A 22,492-nucleotide genomic window follows, 5' to 3' on the forward strand; every position below is an offset into this window, starting at 1 on the left:
AAAATGCTGAGTAACGATCTACTAATTATGTGCACCTGGTGTGATATACCTGTGTGTGATTTGAGCCATTTTAAGAGGGCATACATGTGAGGGTGTGCTATCTTTTTCCTCAGTTAGAATAGGCATTTTTGTAGAATTACATTTACAGAAGATCTTGAAAAGACTTTTCTTCAGTTTTACTTGTTTAGTTGTATTACTTTAATCTCTCTGTATTGTTAAAATGGAGATTAAATAACCATATATAAAAATTTTTACAAAATACACATGCTTTCAAAGGGTGTCCTAATTTTTTCACATGACTGTACATACAAATATTATTACATTATATGTTCCTGTTACAATACAGAACAACGCCACAACCTACAGCCCAGATTTTTCTTGTTCTTACAGCATAATAGTTGAGCCTAACATGACGCAACCTACTGACTCTATGTGAATGAATAAATCAGATAATAGTTTTTTCTGTTAGTCATGATGTAGTAAATTTTTTGTAGGTATTGGAAAGTATGATTTTCATGTCATTTAAAAAAAAAAACTATTAAGCAGTTTTATCGTTGTCTCCTTAGGATTGATAGACTATAACTTCCACTGTTTCCGGAAGGCCATCCATGAAGTGTTTGAGGTGGGCGTTTCCACCCAGCGCCCAGTGGGCCCCCAGGCTGTGGGCTCGCCCTGCAACAAGGCTGTTGCATTGAACGGCACGCCACTCAACACTGTCTAGACACTGATGCAAAATATAAAATAAAAAGATGCAAAAAGAGGGAAGAGGAAAGGAAAGGCAGAGAAGGGCCAGGGAGCCTGTGGAGGAGAGACTACTAAACTGGGGCTCACCAGCACACCGATCACAATCCCTTGCTCCCAGCACCTAAAGCACTGAGATGGCTTGAGCCAAGAGAGCATGGGAGCAGCACTGGAGCACAAGAGGGGTCAGGCTGAAATGGAAGGGAAATTCAAGCATCCTTTTCAGGCAAATGCAAAGCACCGTGTTGGCTGTGAGGAAGTCTAGAGAGTAAAACTGCACCTGGACAGAAAAAGGTGTTGGTTGTCACTTTGGATTTCCTAAAGCGGTCAAAGGCTGTGATATTTAGCTGCTGGTCTTTCTGTATGAACAATGTAAGGAGGGAAGACAAACCTTCGTTGTAACTTCTTTCTATGGACAAACTGTGATGTCAGTTTGCAGGAATCTGTCTAGTGATAAACCCACGCTGACCACTTCTGTGCTGATATAAAAGATGGTGGATGTAAACTGCAAGTCCTTACCCACACGTTCAGAGATGGCCTTACATAGATGAAGCTTGACAGGAGTGCAAGCTTTCTCTCACTGACACTCACCTCACCCGACCTGAATGCTGCCCAGAACTCACTTTTTTGGTTTCACTTATGAAAGGAAAACAAGGTTTTATGAACAGGCTGTCCATCTAAATTGGTCTGCGTGCGTGCGCGTGTGTGTGTGTGTTTCAATGAAAGATTAGATTAGATCCCAGACTGGGCTCTTTGTTTGTACTGGTGAAGGCTCTTTATATCTGTTTGTCTTGTCAGTAACAGCAGCTTAGTATAATTAAACTCTTTGCAATCAGTGAAAGTAACTTTTCTCTGTGCTCCAATGAAAATCAAACTTTTGACTGACTTTGATAGGTTGGAAATATAGAAATGTTTTTGCAAAAGCACTGCCAAAAATATTAAAGGATAACTTTTTTTTTTTTAACCTGCTCTATTTCTCTAAAGGTTGTATGGTGCCTCTAGAGCTAATGTCATGGTCTCTGTTGTAGAGATTCAGTGAAATGAGTTAAATAGCGTCATCTGGGCAATCGGTTGGCCTCCGAGAGCTCAGAATAAACATGATGTCAGTCAAATCATACATAAGTGTGAACAGTGATTTGACTGACATGTTTACTCTGATCACTTTCAGAGGTGAACCACTCCGACAGTGTTTAATGCAACTTTTAATTTCCCCGAATCTCTACAACAGAGGTAGTGATAGCAAGATTAGCACTAGCTATAGAGTCACCATATTGACTTTTAGGGGGAAATACAGCAGGTCAAAAAAAAAAACCCCAAATTATCCTTTAAATAAATAAGAAACAAGAAAATATGTCATGGTTAAAACTGTATTTGCTATGCTATGTAAGGAATGTATTGGGTATGGCTGAGGTGCAGGGCTGAAGAAAGGGTTGACACTCCGGATTGACAGCCCAAGACATTTTGGGATGATAGAACTGGTTGAAACTTGCATGTTTTTCCACCTACAGTTTCAGTCTTGGCCAAGACTAACCTATATGTTGTACTTAGTTTGGCTCTGATTAGCAGGATTTAAAAAAACAAAACAGAATGTACTTATTCCGAGCATGCATACTTCAGCGTGTTGTCAACCTTAACACTCTTCATTGTGTCTAAAGGTGGGAAACTAACCAAACAAAATGTAACCAATAAAGGAAGAGAAAATGACCAAATTTCATTACTCTTGGCATTATAATAATACATGAGGTGTTCATGCCTGCCTTTTCCTGTTTGTTTATAGCAGGGTGACATGTGGGAACTAGGACTGACTGTATCGAAAGACCAGAAACCTGACTCATGAAGCAGGACTAACTCCTGGATAACTTTGCTGAGTAAAACCCAGTATTGTGTTCCAGATCTGAAGGTATTGTGGGTTTTATTCTGCAGAGGGCTCCAGGTTATGTCCCTGAACTTGCTTCTTGTAACAGGCTTGAGATCGTCATCAGTTAATGAAAATAAACACTTGCATATCAATTTGATGGATGATTGGTTTTGTGTATTGTGATACTGTGTAAAATAAATGAAAATTAAAATTTTGTTTATATTATTGTATGTATTTGCCCAGGAGTGTATTTAAGGAAGGAAAAAAGTCATTCCGGAAACCAAATAATTTTACCATTAGCAAACGAAGAACTGTTTGGATTCAGTTTGACAAGTCTGTCTAATCTAATGCAAGACCACAAAGAAACAGGAGATGGTGCTGCAGGACTGCTGAAGCATCCCCCCCCCCTCAGTGTATTATTCATTTTTGTCTCTGCTCCAAGACCAATAAGTGTTATATGCTTGTTAATTTTACAGTGAGCATACATCGTTTACCGAACCTCTGTGATGAACTGTACAGCCTGTTAAGGTTCAACTCTAAATGTCAGCAGATTCTGTAACCAGAGCCAGCAGTAAATGGACCCCGTTTCATTTATTAGCCCTGCAGTATGAACATAATAGGGTAAATCGGATTAGTCAGTACTGATGAAACAGGCTTTAGCTCACGTCCACTCTAAGTTTTTGACTGGATATTTTCTGCATTAACAGCCTAAATGATCTTTTTAACCTTTGCAAATTTTATTCAACTAAGTAACTAGATAAATTGTTAATTGTCAGTTTACTTGAGTTGACTGTTGCTCATATGGAATTGTAATGAGTGAGAAAGGAGCCAAGAAAAATCCCCTTTCTGGCTCGGTGCATATAAAAACAACTTGGTGAATAGCTTCGCCATGCAAGTTATTCACCAGTTAAGTTAAATAAGCCTCAAAGCTACTGTCACGACCCATTATGTGGGGAGTAGGCGAGACAGCTAAACATCACTTCCACACAATTTAGATGCAATAAAACACTGACAGCTTTTTTTATCCACTTCATTAAGCCAGTAATTTCTTATAAAAATCTCCTGCATTAATCCTGGCGATGGTTTCCCTGCGGTTCCTTAAGCTCTCCTCCAACCTTAGCCGCCTTGCTTTGATGCTTACTCAAACAGGCTCTAATTTGAGATAAATTATGCATCCTCATGTAGCCTACCCATGCCAAGGAATATAAAGTGTGACACTCTGAAAGATGGTGAATTAAAGCAGAGTGTGATATCTCCACGACCTAATGGCATATAGGTTAGGCCTGTCAACCTGATGGTTTGTTGATCTGCAAGTCACTTTATGTTCAGAGAAGGGCAGAGGTCATCATGAAGATGTTTTGAAGGTCATCAGACTGAGCAGGTGCAGGGCCCTCAGTGAAATTATTTAAAGGCTATAGTGTAGTTTGTGGATATGATTAAAAAGTCAAAATGTTATTAATCCCATGTCTAGCAGAAATACAAAAACAGATGCATAGATGAGTAACCTTAAAAGAATTTCAACAAAACTACAAAATTGTATACATCAACATGCAAAATCATATACATTATATGAACATTATATACATTTATATATGTAACAATAATAATATAAAGTGTTTTGATGCACTAGTCACAAATCAAACGAGGAACCAATACAAAGTTAAATAGAAAAAAATGCATTTGAAAGAGAAATTACACTTGTTAGCAATTTACAGAACAGCTATTGCACTTATATCAGCAAAAACCAGGTGTATAAAATCTGCAAAATGTTTGTTTCATAGTGCAAGACAGTAGTGCAAATGTTGGATTACAGTTTATTAGACAAATTCTAAATAGCCCTTCTATCACAAGCATTTATGATTAACGTCCTTTACTGTTTGTAAGCATGTTCATCCTTGATAACAGCATTCACTTTATGATGCGTCATATTTTGAATGAGTCTGTTTAGTTATAAAAAAATGACAAATAGCGACCATTTCTGAATTTTAAATTGATTTCATTAAATTCATTTCAGAAGCCAGAATGTCCAGTATGATTTGAATGGAAATTCTAATCAAAAATGTATGTGTGTGTGTGTGGGTGTGTGTGTGTGTGTGTGTGTGTGTGTATGTGTGTGTGTGTGTGTGTGTACACTATGCATCCTGTGATGTCCACTCAGTCATACAGTGACTTAATAAAGCCTCTAGATGGGGCTGTTGTCTGCTGTTTTAGCTGTTGTTCCCCCCACTCTTATCTCGGTCTTTCTGCCTCACAGTGCAGGCAGATCAATATCACACACACCGTACTTCCACATAGAGAGACCTGGAGAAAAGCAAGACTGAAGTTGAGGAAGCAGTAGAGAGTGAACTGCATGATGTACAACTGTAATTTGGTTCTGTAGCAGCTGCTGAAATTGCCTTGCTTTATCAAAGGCAACACTGCTTCACCCCCTGTCCCTAATAAGGAAGCTTTAGCAATAATGAAATAAAGGGAGCAGAATATACTTTTGCCTGTGATGTCACGCTCACTTCCTCATGCCAGTCCACCCTTCTTCTTAGATGTCCTAGTATCATTACAACAATGATATTGCCATTACATTCTTAATAAAGCTCAGTCAGCTTGCATTATCTCCCATCTTTACATTTTATTAGCCATGCTTATTAGAGACAGGGAAAATGATGTGACCAAGTGAGGCAGCTCAGGTAGGTGACAGATGTAATACAGACTTCATTTGTTATATTGTAAGGCAACGCAGCTCCACTGAGTGTAATTATGCGGCGTAGACAAGGAAAGCTGGTGCTGAGATGGACAGTTTAGAGATTGTCTGACATTACTGTACTACAGTCTGCAAACAGAGCTCTCAGCAGCACGCGTCTGACAGTTCACGTCATGTTTTCCACAGTGCTGCTTCACTTCTGGTCAAAATGAGAAGTGAAGAAGTCCCTAGTTGTTCATAAAGTTGCATAATGCAACGATAACATGATTTGAAGTTGAGATTATGAGTTTATTGCAGCACATCCATAAAGTAACATTTAAATCTCAAAACACAAATAAATATTTCCAAGTGTAAAAATATGGGTTATAAAAATTACATAACAGCAGATATTACAGTAGCAGCTTGCACATTCAAACTTAGCCATTGCATTTAGAGGCACTTTCACATCCTTAAGAGTATAAACATAGGTTAGGTATTGTAAAACAAACCTCACTGTCTTAAGTGTTTTATTCTGTTTCCATTCGGAATGAGAGTTATTTAGATTTCTCATCAAGATTTATCTCTTCTCCTTTTAAAATTGTTTTAATTAGATTGAGTTAATCTGATTAATTAGTCTATTCAAGCCGTTGGACAGAAAACCTATTAGTCAACTATACTGTATTTATAATCAATTAATTTTGTTGTTATCTTAATTGTTTAACTCAAGATCCAAGCATAAGTCCCTCCAAAGCCCTTAATCACATCAGCTCAATATGAAGAGTTGTTACTTTTTATTGTGAAAAGCAATAAATTTGATGGCATCAACTTGGGCTTTAAGAAATCAATTGAGAACTTTCCTCTGCATTTAATAGGCCATAAATTTATTGCATACATTAATAGCAGATGGATTGATAATGACAATAGTGATTAGTAGTAGTCCTAAAGTTGATATGGCTGATCCATCTGCAACATAAACTATAAGTGCCTGTGCTGGAAAATGCTCTAGCAAAAAAGTGGGGCAATTCAGTGTATATTATGGTGTTGGAACAATTTATTTGTACTAAGAAATCCTATTTTTCATCTCCCTACAAATCAACCAACATTAGACAGTCTGCTATTTAAGTTTACACCTCTACAGTTTACCAAACTACTCAACTACCTTTAATCTGCAGCAGTGGGAGGATCTGGATGAAGACAGGAGAGGGAAGAAGGATAACAAAAGTGGGAGTTAGAGGAAGGGACAGGCGTCTCTTGTATTTTCTCGGTCAGGCAACAGAGCGTGGAGCGTAGGGGCCAGCAGGCCACCAGCCAGCTAATGGGGACTAGCAGTGAGCAGGGGCCAGGGACAGTGCTGACAAAAGGAGCAGCGACAGATGCCATTATCTCAGCCTCATGCAGACACAATGGAGCTGGACAACACAGGCCTTGACGCTGACAGACATGCGTGTATGTGGAGACCTGTGTGGGCTGAGACGAAGACTGTGCGTGTGTGTAAACTGTGAGGTTAATGGAACACGATAGAGGAGAAGTGGATTATCGTGGAAACTACAATTTCTTGGTAACACTTGCCTGAGCTCCACTGCACCCCATGCATGTATATGCGAGTCTGCATTTCACATGTGTGTTTGAGTATAGCCTACATGACCCCAGCTTGTTACAGAAAGACAGCTAGATCAGTCGCCCGTCACTTGCTTAGAATTCAGGGGCATCGTGAAAAGCACATCACATTTGGTCCCAAATTTTACTTGGTACTACTTTTGGCCTTAAAATATGCAGCATTCACTTCTCCCAAGAATGTTCTGGTCATTTGGAGAACCAGAAATGTGTCAGGGTGGAGGGTTTCAGAGGGGGCGTGTGAGGGGGATATGGCGCTGAGTTTAGCAGGATTGGCAAAAGCAGAAAAGGGCTGTTAAGCAGCAGTTTTTGGGAGGGATAAGAAATGTGAGCTTTAGCCAGTGTAGTGTGGTGACATGGGACAGCGTTATTGACTGTGGCGGTGCATGCTGACAGTGGACTGTCAGCCCCTGCAGTCATTTGCCAGGCTGAGCAAATGCAGGAATCAGAGTTTCTGGAGCTTAGAGAATGAAAGAAAAGCTGAAGAAAGTGAGAAAGAGAGGGAAGACTGGCAGTCATACAAATGCTTGAATATACACGTAACACACAGACGCACACACTGAGCTGTGGATGCCCCGCTGAGTGTCTGACACTGATGCTGCCAGACTAATCAGGGTACTCTCTCTGTTTCTCACTTGCTCATTAGTGTTAGAGAAGAAACCAGACAGTTGTGACGTTGTAATGACGTTGTGTCTTGCTGTTGTGAGTTGAGTGCTAAGTCCTAATTTTTACAGTGCTTGAAACAGGTCAGTGTTTCACACGAGATATTGTTATCTTGTTTGTTAGTGTTTGTAAGTTAAGACTAATAAATTCACTCTTAGAAAAATGCAGACATAAAACACTTTACAGTATTTTGGATTTAAACACTGACAAAAAAAGAGTAGGCTTGTAAAATATTCTGTCACCAAAGACGCTGCCTGTTGCAGGCTTAACTTAGGAAATCGTTGTGCAGTTGACTTAGGGCAGAGACACACCAAGCTGACGTGAATGACCAGTGATGTAGGACGACTGTTGCATCACCTCACGTCACCTTTGTCCGGGCCAACCACGTTGAAAAAGTGGCACTTGAACACACCACACAGACTACAGCCAAAGGCCGACTAACATGTATGTTCTGCGCCTGCTTGACAGAAATAACTCTCCCTCCCACCAGGTGGTGTATCTGTATTCACCATTCAAAAACGGAAGGAAGAAGAGCTAGACAGCGGAAATACAAGCTGTAAACAAAGTAGCTCTCCTTCAACACAGCTGTTGTTTTTACCCGATTCTAATCAAGAATATGTCTGATAAGAAGTTACAAATCCTCCTCAGCCCCTGGTCTTTTGGTTGTAGAAGAAGAAAGGAGGTTGAGGAGACGAAAAACAAAGAAAAACTGCTAAAAACATGTGAAATCATGGATACAGGCTCAAGGAGCTTTCCCAAAATGTTCTCTTCTTGTGAACTGATTTGCTAAGCTGAACAGCCAATCAGAGAAGTCTCTCTCACCGTCAAGGCCCAACCAATTCAACATGTCGAATCACCAATGGCCCGACAGTGGCTGACGGCCAACCATCGGCTTGGTGTGTCCCATGGGGGGGAAACTGCTCAGCAATTACAGTGACAGATTCAAATGGATGACTCAGCTAAACAACATGAAGCGTCTTAAGATGATGCACCATGAGCCTCGTCATCAGGTTCTTCAGGAAAGAACATTTTTCAAACCAGCTTGTGTTTTGATGATGGTATTGGTGAGCACGTCAGTTCAGATTCTCCTATGCCTAATAAAAAAAGTTCTATCAACTGTGAGGAATATATTGTATCATACTTTTCAAACTATTCCATGACCCTTTGTGTCCTGTATGGAAGCATGTCGATTCATTAGGTTTCTACACTCAGTTATTCAGGGTCTTCCTTTAATTTGCCACTAATCTGAATGTCCCGGCTATGGGAGGTTGAAATCCTGAGTGTTTTTTTTTTTTTTTTTTGGTCAAAGAATGTTAAAAACTCTTTAAATTTCTCAGGGGAAATTTTAATAGAGTCAGGTAGCAGTGAAGTTTAATAACAAGTCAATATTACTGACGAAGGCCCTGGACAATTCTTCAAAATAAAATCTGAGAAAAACCTGCTCTTGCAGCAATAACTCCCTCACAACACTCTGGGACATCAAGAGTTTATTAGCCTTTCCATTAATATCTGGGGTTTTTTTATGTTATGTATCTCTTTACAACCGAGGCATGTCCTTTAGCCATGCAAGTGTTGTTTGTTTTTTCTCAGTTTGTTGTTCCTAAAGGGAGCAACAGCAGCACAAGGAATACTAAAGCAGCTGCTATTGAAACAATAAACAGGCTCCTTGGTGTTGAACGGCGCTAGGCAGCAGACTAGTGTTGTAATAGCTGTCAAAAAGGCCTCTGAGAATTTTCAGCAGAAGTGGACTTAAAGGTGATGGAGTGGACGTGTTTAGAAAGACTTGGGAGGATTGTAATGCAGCAGAACATTAAAAACAATGATCCTCAGGTCACATACAACTGTGCCACATTGATTAGCGCGATGCCAAATGAAATCACAAAATGAAAGGCTTGTGTTTCAAATGTAATACATTGTAAAAATACACACACCTAATAAAAGTGATACAGTTATGTGTAAGCCCATTTAAGATTCCTTAAATCAAAATACAAATACAAGGAAACTCCTGCGTTCAAATCTTATTATAGTAAAAGAAGTGAAATATTTTCTGCTAAATAGAGTTTATGTTTCAAAAGTAGATTAAGCAGCAATGCATGTTTAACATCTTAATGTTCTAAATGGCCAAGCTGAAGCTAGTTTTAACTACTTTATTAGGGGATTTAGTCAAGTGGCTGCCAGATTAGGTGTCAATCCCACTCTCTGCCTCATGTTTCCCTGTCACATTAGCCACTGCCCATGTCTTTGTTCACTAACTCAACCTCCACTCATCTGTGCACTCACTCAACCTGCATTTAACTATAGACATGTTTCTCTCATTGCTAAATTTTCCCTATCCTGTACAATGATCATCCAGCACCTCATTGTGTACTCACCTGATTACTTTTTTTGGACCTGGTCTTTGCCTTCTCCCTTCTGAACTGTTTACTCATAGTATTTGGACTCTAGTTCCTGGTTTATATTTGTGTTTGCTTCATCTTTTGTGTCAGCCTGCCCTTAGTCCCCCATGATACCAACTGTTCCTGAGCTTGATCTCCTCTGTACTTGTCTGTTTTGAAGATTTGAGCTAAAGTTTCCTGTGAACCTACATGTTATTTACTAAGTAGAGCTTGTAGTTTTCCTGTGTTCCTCCTTGGTTATCTCTTTTATTTACTTTCTTCTTTCTCGGTTATCTGATTAGCCTTTCAATTTTCTTTCATGTAGAGGTTTTTGTCTTTAGTTTACTTCTATTCATTTTCTAGTCATACAAAAATTTTTTCTTCTTGTCCAGAAAGCTCTCAATTTTCCTCAGTGTATTTTGCATTTGATTTGCACAAGTCCTCCTCTCCAGTCGTGACAACCTTTAACAAGTGTATTAAGTAAACTATTTCCTTTTGAATCTTAGTGGAGTTTGTATTGTGAATCAGCTTCCATCACTGCTGAATAAGCAATAGACACGGATATTAAAATGAAAAGAAAACGTACCTTAATGAACAGCAGGGACTCATTGGACCATAGAGGTGGCAGATGTTGTGTAGAAGTGCCAATCATCAATGTGGCAGTGGCTGAGAAAGACAGTGAAAGGTCAGAGGGTCGTGCTTGTCTTTGGATTATGTGAGCATAATCATGACTGGATGCTCACTTGTTTTGGAAACTTTGGTATTTTTCTTCCTTCTTCCCTTCAGTCTTTCCTTCCTTCTCCACTTCCTTCCTCTGCCTCTCAATCTGGCAGTCATGCTAATGACCCTGCTGTGTGCCCTGGAAGTTTCTCATAATACAACTTACTAGCACTGAAGAGTAGTATGGGTATTTTTAAACTCTGTTGCAACCTCTCTTTCTTGCGTGCACACACACACACACTTGCATGCATACACTCTGTTACTATTCAGTAGACTCATGGAGAACCTGTGCTGAGGTCCAGATTGAAATTGTGATGTGTGCTAATGCATTCAGAACAGAGGTGAGGCCAGTCCTTTCCTTTCTGTAAGCCAGCAGTGGGAACACCAGCCCCAATATGGTATGCTAGAAAGGGGAGCACATTACATTGGCTGAGTAATGACAACCATGGAGCTCCAACTTATTCACACACACACACACACACACACACACAGAGGCTGGTCTGTGGGAGCGTGTGAAGCAGCATAAGACTCCAGCAGAGTACTACCTGCGCTATGCTCTCCTGATGGTGATTCTGTGTGAAGTGCAGAGCTGTTCAACACAGACTCCAGCTGCTGCTGCCCTGTATTCAAATGGCACCACAAGACACCAGCACGCTGTCTCTTGGTTCTTATTAGACTCAGCCTCTCACTCTTTTTGTCTGTCTTTTTCTCAGTTTTTTTTTTTTCAAAAGTCTCTCGACTCATCTACTCTCGTGGCATCCCACTTTTACTTTACTTCCCTTGTCTCTTTACTTCCTTCCTCTACTTGTCATGTGTGCTGGTGTGCTCTTGTGATTGGTAAGCATCAGTTCGTGGCACATCACAAGAGAAATAAAACAAGATGCATATAAGCATTCTAAATGTATCAGTTCCTTCAGAAGGATAGCTGAGAATTGTTGTGCTTTATTTATGGGAACCATGGTTTTAAAAACCTTCTATTTTACAGTGAGGTCACTTGTACAAGAAAGAATCAGAATGGGATCAGTCCATGTGCATATGTTTAGAGATGTACAATACAGTATACACGTTAGTGTGTGTATTTCAGTGTGTGAATATACATGCCAGCAAGTGGGTGTACTGGCACAGTGAACATTTTCAGACTGTGTAACAGAGAGGTAAGATGCATCCCACATCTGTGTCTGTGGGGAATGTGTGTGTTTGTGGTTGCAGGAATGTACAGGATGGACTGAAAAACAAAGAAAAGTGGATGGAAAGATGCTGAGGCAGAATGGTATCTTTAATTATAAAAGGAGAACAGTAAAAGGAATTTGTGTCAAGATAAATTCTCCTGAGTTTGTTTTGGATTAAATACACACTGGAGACAGATACAAAAACATACACTTCTTATGTGTACATTCAGAGCTCATCAAGCACACCTTCCCATCCACACAAAGTACAAACAGTGAGCTACAGTATATATAAGCAGACTGGGCTAAAGGGTGCAGCTGTTTCTTCTAAAGGTCAGAAAGAACAAGGCTCATTATTTAGATGTTAGATATGTAAATGTCAGAATCAGAAACACTTTTATTGCCAAGTATGTTTCTGCATACAAGGAATTTGTCTTGTTAACATGGTGCAAAATGGTTAAAAAGGTATACATTAATATAAAAATTATACAAAATAATAATAATAAATATATTTTCATACAATAACCCGGTGCTAATATAAACATATGTTGAGAAAAAGTATCCTAAATGTGAAAGTATAATATATGTCTGCTCACACCAGGCTACACATAGTAATAAAAAGGTCAGGTTAACGTTAGGGGAAACACTTGTCAATGGGGAAACAGATTTCGACATAACACCGGTCAGATCTTAGCGCACTGGCTGTTGAATATGGTGCCCAAGTGAAGGCTAAATTGTGCGCCGTCCCGGGCTAATGACGCAAGGTAATTAACGCACCTGTGCTCCACCTGTCCATGTGCCCTCCTACGTGAGACGTGTTTTGCAGTTCTTACTGACGTCTGAGTATTTTTACCCGCACTGCTGCTGAGAAGTTAGTCAGTTACATTATTTTAGGTGTGTTTGTATTTTCAGCAGATATCACAGGAAACTGTATCCTATTAAACTCGTTCACTACAGCGGCGTCACCAGCGCAGTAAATATCTTTGGTGCGGTCGGTAGATAACAAATGAACTTTAGAGATGGATAATGTAGTAAACACATTAGCAGGTTATCTCATGTTAACACCTAATTGGGCTGTTAACGACACAACCGAGGAGATGGGCCAAATTAATCTATAAATAGGCGATAGGATGCATTTTTGGTAAGTACCCTTGAGTTTGACTGAGTTTGTCCACTGTAGGATGCTTCTGTTTGTTGGGGCTAAATTATAAATTGTACGCCCACTTCCTCTTGTGCTGATTGTTTGTTTTGTGTTTTAAAATAAGTGTGTGTCCAGTAGGTGGAAAGACATTTGATGTTACTTTTCCTTGACTTTATCGCTGCTTTGGCTTAGGGACGACATGAATGCTAGTGTGCTTGATGCTCATAATCCATATATCCATAGAATTTTATGACTGTGCATTTTATTTAGTGAAGACAACTTCTGAATAGAGGTTCTGCTGTACCTTTCTGTGCCTGTAATATCAAATAGATGGTTTTAATGAAGGCACTTTGCAATAAGGGCAAACTTGAAATATGCATTATATCTGAAGTGAAAAATAAGTCTCTACAGTTTGTATTCTGTCCAGTGCTGTATTAATTTTAAAGGACAGGCAGCTCATCCATTGGGGTTGAGGGCCATCAGTACAGCTGATAGAGTGCTGTAGGGATCACATATTTTTTCTAGGCCAACCTGGAAGTTTGCATAACCCTGGTTTCTTCAACCAAAAGCCAGTGGGATTTTCCCACAGGCTTTAGTATTATGGCAGGAAATAAACTCTGTACCAAAAGAGTTTATAGCACACATTTTGTTCAGCAAGATAATCTTCACAAATTAAGGCCACTTTAATGATTTTTTTTTTTTTTGGAAAGTCAAATATGATTGCCAGAAGTAAAAATTCCCATGACTTCAGCATCACCACCACAGCTTGCAACCTGTAAACTGATTTAGTGCGATTACCTCTTTTACAAAATCCTTTCCTCTTAACATGACCTGATCTAGATAGTGATCATGGCTGTGTCAGTTAAAATACTTTGCAAGTGAGTGAGTTTACATAGGCTACAGTAAGGCTGTAAAGGCGGGCTAGTGCGCAGACCGTAGATGAATCTCTGTATTCGGTGTTTAATATCCCAGACAGCCTCTGTAGTCTCATATAGCCACTTTTTAGCAACTGCATAAACTGCGTAAAATATTACGAGTGCGGTATTTGCCCATGTATTTTATGTCATAGAATAAAACATGAAAATGTATCTAGCCAAAAACCCAATGACCTCGGGGGATCGGAACTGGAAGTGCAAAAATCCTAACTCGGTTCCAGGTTTTATGACTCGCTGTGTGGCACACTATGTGGCAGCTTCCTGGACCTGCAGCTTCTCATCACACGGCCTCTCTGCACATCACAGTGGCTGTGCATTTTAGACTCTAGCGCAGCCTGCCGCCTTCTCTCTCACTGTCTTCCTCTCCTGTGTCTGTCTTACTGTATTTTCTCAGACTCACATGTATGTGGTGGATGTTTAAGCATAAGCAAGTGTGCCTAAACTCTTACACACACACACACACACACACACACACACACACACAGCAGGAGTGGGGCCTGCAGCTCCTGGGTGTTTTGTGGGTTGGATTCACACCGATGCTTTCTCTGACTGCACTATTGTTATTTAAATGTGGGAAGGCGATCAGCAGCGAGCATTAATGGCATCCTCAGCACTGCAGATGCAGCATAAGCCACACACATCCACACACAGAACAGTGAGCACACGCATCTACACATGCACATGCAGACACACACTTTCATGCAAGCCTTGTGGATGCACCTTGAGGGCCGAATGAATAACAAATACCTCTGCCATCTGCAATACCACAGAGCATTTCCACTCATTTCTGCACATTAGTCAGCAGTCCTTTGACTTAGGCTCTCCACGCACCACTTGGTGTATTAGCAATGCTCTCCTCCACTACGTTACACTGTGTTTAAGGATGCAGTTTGAAGAGAAGTTTGTTTTCTAAGATTAAACTTTATGTTGCCACTGATGCGACCTTGTCCTCTTGAGTTTAATGTAGTGGGAGGTGCTTCAGTTGTTTGTTGCAGCAATGTTTTGTTCTGTCAAGGCCGTTCAGAGCCTAACTGGATTACCTGTGGTGATGGTTTTGTTTTAAACTGCTGAAGAGTTCCCCCTGCCCTCCTGACTCTGCCAGACCAAATGGGATTAGACAGGCACCCCTGGCCATTAACACTTGATCCTGATTTCTTTCTCTCTAGAAACAACTGAAGCAGTTGGACATGCAGCCTTTCAATTCCATGTGAAATGTTTAGATTTTTTATTTAAACTATAATTCTTTGACAGTAGGTTGTGTTTCAGGATTGTGGTTGGGGGCTATTTAAGTCAACTAATGGTATTTGGGTTGGTTTGTTAGTTCAGTTGTCAGTCCTAGAGAGATTTTCTACTGTGATTACTGGTCTAAAAAGATGCAGTAAGTTTAGATGATATGAAGTGATGTACTCAAAATAGCAACTGAATTCACTGCAGTTTCTCAAACATCACGAATCAGTTATGTGGGGGTGGAGAAACAAGAGGTCATCCCATTAGAAGTCGTCAAGACCTGTGAACAAGCGTCATTTAGGTAATTTAGGTCTAGTTATTTATGTGCAGTTTCCATTGCATCAGTGGTGTTGTATATAAGCTTGTGTGTTTTACATCTCAGCATTTTAGTGACAGTATTTAGGTGCTGTAGTGAATGTATAGAGAAGTGTATTTGTGTGAATCTGTGTGTGTGTTGCAGTGTGTTGTCAGAAATGATCCCATTTTCATTACTCACTGGCTCAAAGAAGGAGGTGAGGGCCTGGCGTGCAGCAGTGATAAATGCATTACTCCAATAAACTCTGTCTCCACTGAGGTGCTGAATGCTGACACACACACACACACACACACACACACACACACACTGTGGGATGGAGAGAAAGGAGGTTGGTGATGGGGGGGTGGGGTGGGATTGATAAAGGGACTAAAGAGAATCAAATGGGAAGAGAAAGACAGTGACAGGTAAGAGTAGATGAGAAAGAGGGGATGAGGGAGAGAAAAGAAAAACTGATGGGAAGACAAGGAAAAGTGACAGGTGCAGAGGAAAACCGCAACAGGAAAGAGGAGACAGAGGAAAAGAGGCAGACACTGGGAGGGACGTGGGAGGAGGAGGTGGATGCAGAGAGACAGAAGGTTAGGGGTAGAGGGGTGTTAATAGCTGTATGCAAAGCAGGACTGTGGGGCATGCAAGGGCTTCTGGGGGCAGAAGTATGTATGTGTGTGGGTGAATGGATGGTTGGAGAGCGCTACAGAGTGATGGGAGGGAGGTGAAGGATCAGTGATGTCCAGCTGGCCTCTTCATCGACCCCTCATTAGAGCAGCACAGGTCTGTCGAATGGTAACCCTCGAGCAGACGGGATAAGATGTGTGTATAGTGTGTGTGTGTGTTTGTGTGTATTATTTGTTTAAACAGTTTGCCTAACTGTGTTTCTGTGTTTGTGTAAATGTTGAGATGACTGTAAGGGAGAGCAAATTCTCAAGTTTATGTACGTGAACAAGTAAATGTGACTGCAATACATGTATGTACATGTGTTATTTAATGTTTTATATATCACATACATGCAATATGTGATAAGAGATGCTGTTTTTGTGTGCTTATTTATACATGTGTGTGACAATGTGAAAATGCTTGCAAGATGAATGTATACAGTATGGTTAAAGGTGCATGTGTTTGTTAGGAATACACTTGAGTGTGTAAATCATGAGACATAGATGTGTATAGCTTGTGCATGTGTGTGTGTGTAGGTGACTTGGTAATATTTAGATGTGGACTTGTGTGTATGCAGTGTATTTTCATGACTGTGTGTGTGCTTTAACTCCTAATCATCAATTCCCTTGCACAATCACTTGCTCTCCACCTACAGTATCTGTCTCGTCTTTGCCTCCCAGCCCACCACCTCTAGTAATGAGGTGAGGGTGGGAGCAGATCAGAACCTGTAGCACAGTGGACTGGCCTCATGCTCAGTCGCAACTACATGTGGGTCAGGCCTCTCTCATTAGCTGCCATCACAGTGACATCACAGGTGAAAGAGCTGGTGTGCAAATTGAAAATACTAAGTTCATTGAATCAATTAGAACTTGAGCAGAGAACTGCAGAATCTAAGCTTAAAAAAAGGAGTAGAAGCAAACGTGTATATTAGTGTCTTTTTGGGATTCTTGAGGAATTGGAATAGGAGTTGGACATAGCGTGTTGGACGTAGTGGGTGGGGTTGGCTCAGGTGGGGCAAATGAGAGCCTGAGAGGGGTTGAGGGCAGAATACAATTAAAAAGGAGCAGAGAGTCAAGGGGACTGACCTGGTGATGGGAGAGGAGAGGAGAGGAGAGGAGGGAAGGGGGCAGTTCTGAGTGCACGTGCACCACATAACTAAAGGTTGAACTTTTTGTGGACAGGGTGGCATACCAAATCAACTCACCCTGGGAGGGAGAGGGAGAGGAAGGAGAACTGGGAGCATCGTGACCTGAACGAAAGAGGCAAAGGCGAAAGAGATGCAGGGACTTTAACGAGGGACTGAACATGGGAGGGACAGTAAGATGCAGAGGGACTTGCAGAATGAATGGAGAGGAGGAGGAGGAGGATAGAGAAGGAAGGGAGGGAGAGACAGAGAATGAGAGGGCCCCGCTACATGGCTGCCACGGGGGCCTGAGTGACAGAAATTAATAATTAGTGACAATGATTGACAGCGCTCCCTCCATCTGCGGCTCTCCGCCGCGTCGCAACGCCTGCCTCCGCCAGCGACCGCGGGCACAATGAGCTCCAGAGGGATTGTGGGAGACGCACTTGATTGACAACTGCCTCCTGAAGAGATGAGGGGGAGTGGAGGGGTGGGCAGAGACAGAGGAGAGAAAGAAGAGAGTGAAAGAGAGGAGGGGTGGTGTCTGAGAGGGAGGGATGGACGGGAGAGGTGGGCGACGGGGGGGCAAAGGGGGATACAGCACGAACAGGACTTTGGGGCTTTAGGAAAATGGTCAGGGATTTTATTTCCCCTCAGAAATTGAGGAAGAATTGCTGCTATCAACTTCTTTCTGCCCTGTCTTCAATTCCCATTCCCAGTTTTTCCATCACACCTTGGGCTGCTTACATATCTTGCCATCCCAGTTCCACCAGTGCATCACACCACTCTACACTAGTGTACAGCACTATTATGCAAAAGTGACAAATTTACCACAGAAAGAAGCAGAGGAATAAATCAAATGGAGAAAATGAGTGAGGGAGTGAGGCCTCAGGTTTCTGCAGTGAAGGGGAATAGCCTGTAAACAGCTATCAGCAGGGAATATTTCACTCTGCCCACCACTGTCCCATCTCTGCACTCCTCTTTGTAGCCACTATTCATGGAGTCATGCTGTCCGTCCCTACTGTCTTTCTCTTTACTGTCAGCAGTGACACTGAGGAGTCTCATGTTCACTGTCTTGTCTTTTTTGGACTTGCGTGTGTGTAGAAAGGGAGCCTTGTATGATCCTGCATTATGAAATGAAGTCACACATATTTGATTTCTCTGTCCACATTTTCTTTTTCTTTTATCTCTGTTGGTTTCTTCTCTTCACTCACATTTATCCCCTCTCCCTGACTTCCCATCTGTTTTTCTTTCATTTCATTGCTTTTGATCCCCTTTTTCCTCTCCTTCCCTCTGGTATGCCCCTTTCTTCATTCCCTTTCCCTTCATGCCAGGCCTCTTTCCGCCTTCCATGTCATGGCCTGCGCTAATGTGCTCCAGTACAGCTTAATCATTGTACAGGTCTCCAAGGCTTAATGCTACACAGTGTAACAAAGTACACTGTTTACCTCAGGGCCGCACAGAGAATAGGCTTGTACGTAGCACAGCTAAATCCAGTGGGGAATCAGTTTCACATCACAACACATTATTGATTTTTTTCCCCCTCTCAATATTTTTCATTGTTGCCCTAGTCTGGCTTCCTATCTTTCTGTCCCTTACAGAGGGAGGGAGGAAGCTCAGGATTAAGGTCATGCCCTAAGGTTATACATTGTAATGTGCTTTATTTTACCAGAAAAATTAATTTATGGTTGCACCAGTTTGCCCTGTTTGGTTGTACTTCATGTAGTGTGATATATATATTTTGTTGTTGTTGTTGTTGTTGTTGCTTTGCTTACTGTTTTAAGCCTGCAGATTGTTTATTGTTTTGATTAATCAGTAAATTGTTTATCTTATAAAATCCCTGAAAATGACATCAATAAAGATGCATGTGTTTTTAATGTTTTTTCACATTTAATGCTTTTATTGTACAAGCAGAGAGATGAAGGGAGAGGGAAAGATGGGAGATGATAGGCACCAAAGATCATGTCTGGACTGCCTACTGACAATGTTGCGGTTTAGCACTGTAACGTTACCAGGGCACCTCGCGTCACAAGGATTCAGGCACCGTCTTTAAATGTCTTGTTGGCTCTGATTAACAACCCCAAACACAAAGTTACTCAATTTACAACGATTCACAACAGAAGTACAGCAAAGCTTCACATTTGAGAAGCAGGACTCGGCCAGTGTTCGATGTTTTTGATAGCTCAGAATTAGTTGCTCAAATTCTGTTGATTGACTACTCATTTAATTGATTATATTAGATCAGCACTACGGTGTTTTAAAGAGCTCATTTTCGGGAAGGTAATTGCTATATTGCAGCCATAATCTTTGGAAACTTTCCCAGAATGTCATTGTCTTAGATGGTGTAAGAAACAGAGGTGGCTGCTGTTGATTAAAAACAAATGCTCCCATACTTCTTTTGTCAATTGTTATTTAACAAAATTGAACCAATGTTAAGCAGAAATATGCCATTGTTCATTGCAGGTTTTGTCTGAACATTTGTTGAATGTCCTTGATGGCCTCTCGTCATTTTCTCCCTCTCTGTTCATGGCCCAGCTGATGCATGTAACTTTGCTGCAACCCTTTGCTCTGTACTCTCTCTCTCTCTCTCTCTCTCTCTCTCTCTCTCTCTCTCTCTTAACAGACGGCACAGAACACGTGGAGCTGACAGCTGGTAACTGCAGGGCCCAGCAGGTGCAGTGTGTATGTATTTGTGTGTGTGGTTGGCCCCAGAGGGCCCCTGACTCATAGCCAGAGAGGCAGGCAGAGGTGTGTGCGTGTATATGTGGACATAATGGGAGTCTGGCTGACTGAGTAGCCTGGAGTTGACATCACTTCAGCTCCAGTGATTGATTGGAATAGGCCTGGACATGGGGCGATGTATTGCCTTTGGTCACTACCTTCATTACATCAATATCCCCCTCTTTCCTGTTTTTAGTAGTTATTTGTGTGTTCTTGAGATCTTTTACTGAACTTTGAAGAGTTCTCTTTATTTTGATAATCAGCGCTACAAGTACCAGCCCAGGAACATCATGGAAAAATTTTTCTGATCAGCTTTCTGAAATTGATTAGTGCTTGTAAGCAAAATGACAGCTGCGCTTGACTTGAACAGGCTGCAGATAGGAAGTTTGCAGGATTTAGTGCACACTGAAAAACTCTTTGTCTCTTTACCTGACTGTAGCTCTTTATCTCTCTCTCTCTCTCTCTCACTAGAATCAGCTTGTTCTTGGTCAGTATGCTATTTGATGGAGTGTGCTTGCCATCTCGCCTGCCTCTGGCTGTGGTGCCTTTTTGAAAGGTGCCGCAGCACATACACTTGGCCCGCTGGCTGCCTCTTTGGTCTGCCTCACCTTTTGTCAGCACCATGTTAATGAAGGCCCTGTCAGTGTCTACCGCACGCACACTAGGGCGCCTTTTAATGAGTTCACTATTTGATCGCAATAGACACCCAGTACGAATGATACTTTTTTTTTTTTAATCCCTCATGGATGATGCTCCTTCGTTCTTGTATATGTATGCATGTTCACAAAAGTGTGTGTGTGTGTGTGTGTGTGTGTGTGTGTGGAGAGGGGGACTAAAGGGGAGGGAGACAAGGAGGGGGCCGGTCAGCTGATTAGGACTAGTTTATAATAAAAGGGGGAGGGTGGTTGTCTTTAAAAAAACAGGGAAAGAAAAGAAAATTATTTTTATTCCCCGCCCGCTGTACCCAAGTGAGTCGTGGCTCTCCCTTTTCAGGGGCAGATGAAAGCAGCTGGGCTCAGGGCTTCCAACAAAAAGTGCCAAGCGATCACAAACAAACCTTCAGATGAATCACATCAAAGGCGCTGCCCCAATTGTTAGCCCTCTCGTATCTGCTGAAAATTGGCTCATTAAGGGCAAAAAATGACATTGTTTACATTAGCCGGGGCCCTGATTAGTGCCAGCCATGTTTGTTGTTGCTCTGCTGTCCGCTTACCAACAGACCACTTCAGCTGCTCTGCACAATCGCTCCTTTGAAGGCTTTCTTTCTCTGGAAAAAAAGGAGATAGGAAGAGTGAGGACAACAACAACAAAAAGAAAAGGGGGGGTGGAACAGAGTGGAAAAATACAGCCATACACACACAAACACATACAATTGGTGTTTCAAACCCACACAAATGGACATGATAACTGGTCTTTTCACTCTCTGCCCCTCTTTTCTGCTCATCAGCTTTCTCTCTTTTTAGGACTAATTAGGTTGCTTGTGGAAGCGGAGGCGATTGGAGAGGACAGTTGGGCCAATGATGAGTCTGTTTGTGCTGTAATTGCACTGATAAAGAGGGTGGTGTTGTTGTCGGCAAAGAATAGAAAAAGAGCTTGACAATGAAAGAGCCTCGGGCTCTTTGCGCCGACGGCCTCGTCTCCATGAAAAGAACACCTTATGTGCAGCGAGGTTTTTGTAAACTGAGAAGATTTCTAATCTGTGGAAAGTGCTATGTGTTTTAGACAGGTGTGTGTGAGTGCATGTTTGTGTGTTTGATATCATAGATCTGAAGTGTAAGGGCCCTTCTCATCTCACACTTGAACTCCTTTCCTCACTCTTTTCTGCCCTCTTTTCCTTTATTTACAATTCACAATCTGTAGATTCATCCGGTACTAGAAACCACAGACGCGATGAGATAAAATGAGAAGTTTTATCTGTAAAGATTTATGCAGGGATACTGAGCTTCAGTAGGAGCAAAATTCATACTGTAGGATACATCATATATTCTGTTCCTAGACAAAACTGTACTGTATTTGTACATTTTTTTTTGTTTATTGCAGACATGTGGAGCCATGTAAATAAATTAATATAATAATCTGATTATAGTCAAATTTTTCCTTTTGTAAGAATTCTTTAGAAACAAACATTTCTATGTTTAATTCTAGCCAAGACTTTGGCAAACTTCTCCCACCACGTTGCCTCTGTGAAGCATTTGACCTATTAAAATTCAGGAGGGGACATTTCATCTATCTCAGCTTGGCCTAGCAGCAGTAAGAGAATGAGAGTGCATGACAAAAACTAGATGGGGGAGGGGGAAACTTGGGGAATACAACTTCAAGTAATGGGTGAGTAGGTCAAGCTGCATCGCTAACGACAGCCGCTGACCTGAAGCTCACCCTGCCTTACCCTTCACCTTCCGCTGCTCCCCAGGCCGCCTCACCTTTGCCCTGGGAGAGAAATGGAGTTTGAGATAGGAGGAAGGGGGATTGTGAGAGGGACAGAGAAGACCTTCCCCTTAACATAATGATAACCACTGAGATCTGGCCACTGTCCCCCACTGGCCCCTGGACACTCAGCCTTGTGGCCC

The 22,492-nt window shown here is 41.5% G+C and overlaps 1 protein-coding gene and 1 long non-coding RNA gene across 2 annotated transcripts in view; both read left to right on the plus strand.

Moving 5' to 3' along the window:
* rragca (Ras-related GTP binding Ca) overlaps positions 1–1,852 on the plus strand; it is a 12,394-nt gene extending 10,542 nt beyond the window's left edge. Inside the window, exon 7 of the mRNA XM_020590136.1 lies at positions 567–1,852. Coding sequence (XP_020445792.1) covers positions 567–721 — 155 coding nt within the window. The 3' untranslated portion in view covers positions 722–1,852. The remainder of the gene's footprint in view (positions 1–566) is intronic.
* Positions 1,853–12,587: 10,735 nt separating this feature from the next.
* The window catches only part of LOC109954714 (uncharacterized), a 204,767-nt gene continuing 194,862 nt past the window's right edge, over positions 12,588–22,492 (plus strand). Inside the window, exon 1 of the long non-coding RNA XR_002274177.1 lies at positions 12,588–12,952. This is a non-coding gene — a long non-coding RNA (uncharacterized LOC109954714). The remainder of the gene's footprint in view (positions 12,953–22,492) is intronic.

The sequence above is a fragment of the Monopterus albus genome, unplaced genomic scaffold (assembly GCF_001952655.1).
Source record: "Monopterus albus unplaced genomic scaffold, M_albus_1.0 scaffold11.1, whole genome shotgun sequence".
NCBI classification, from domain to species: Eukaryota; Metazoa; Chordata; class Actinopteri; order Synbranchiformes; family Synbranchidae; genus Monopterus; species Monopterus albus.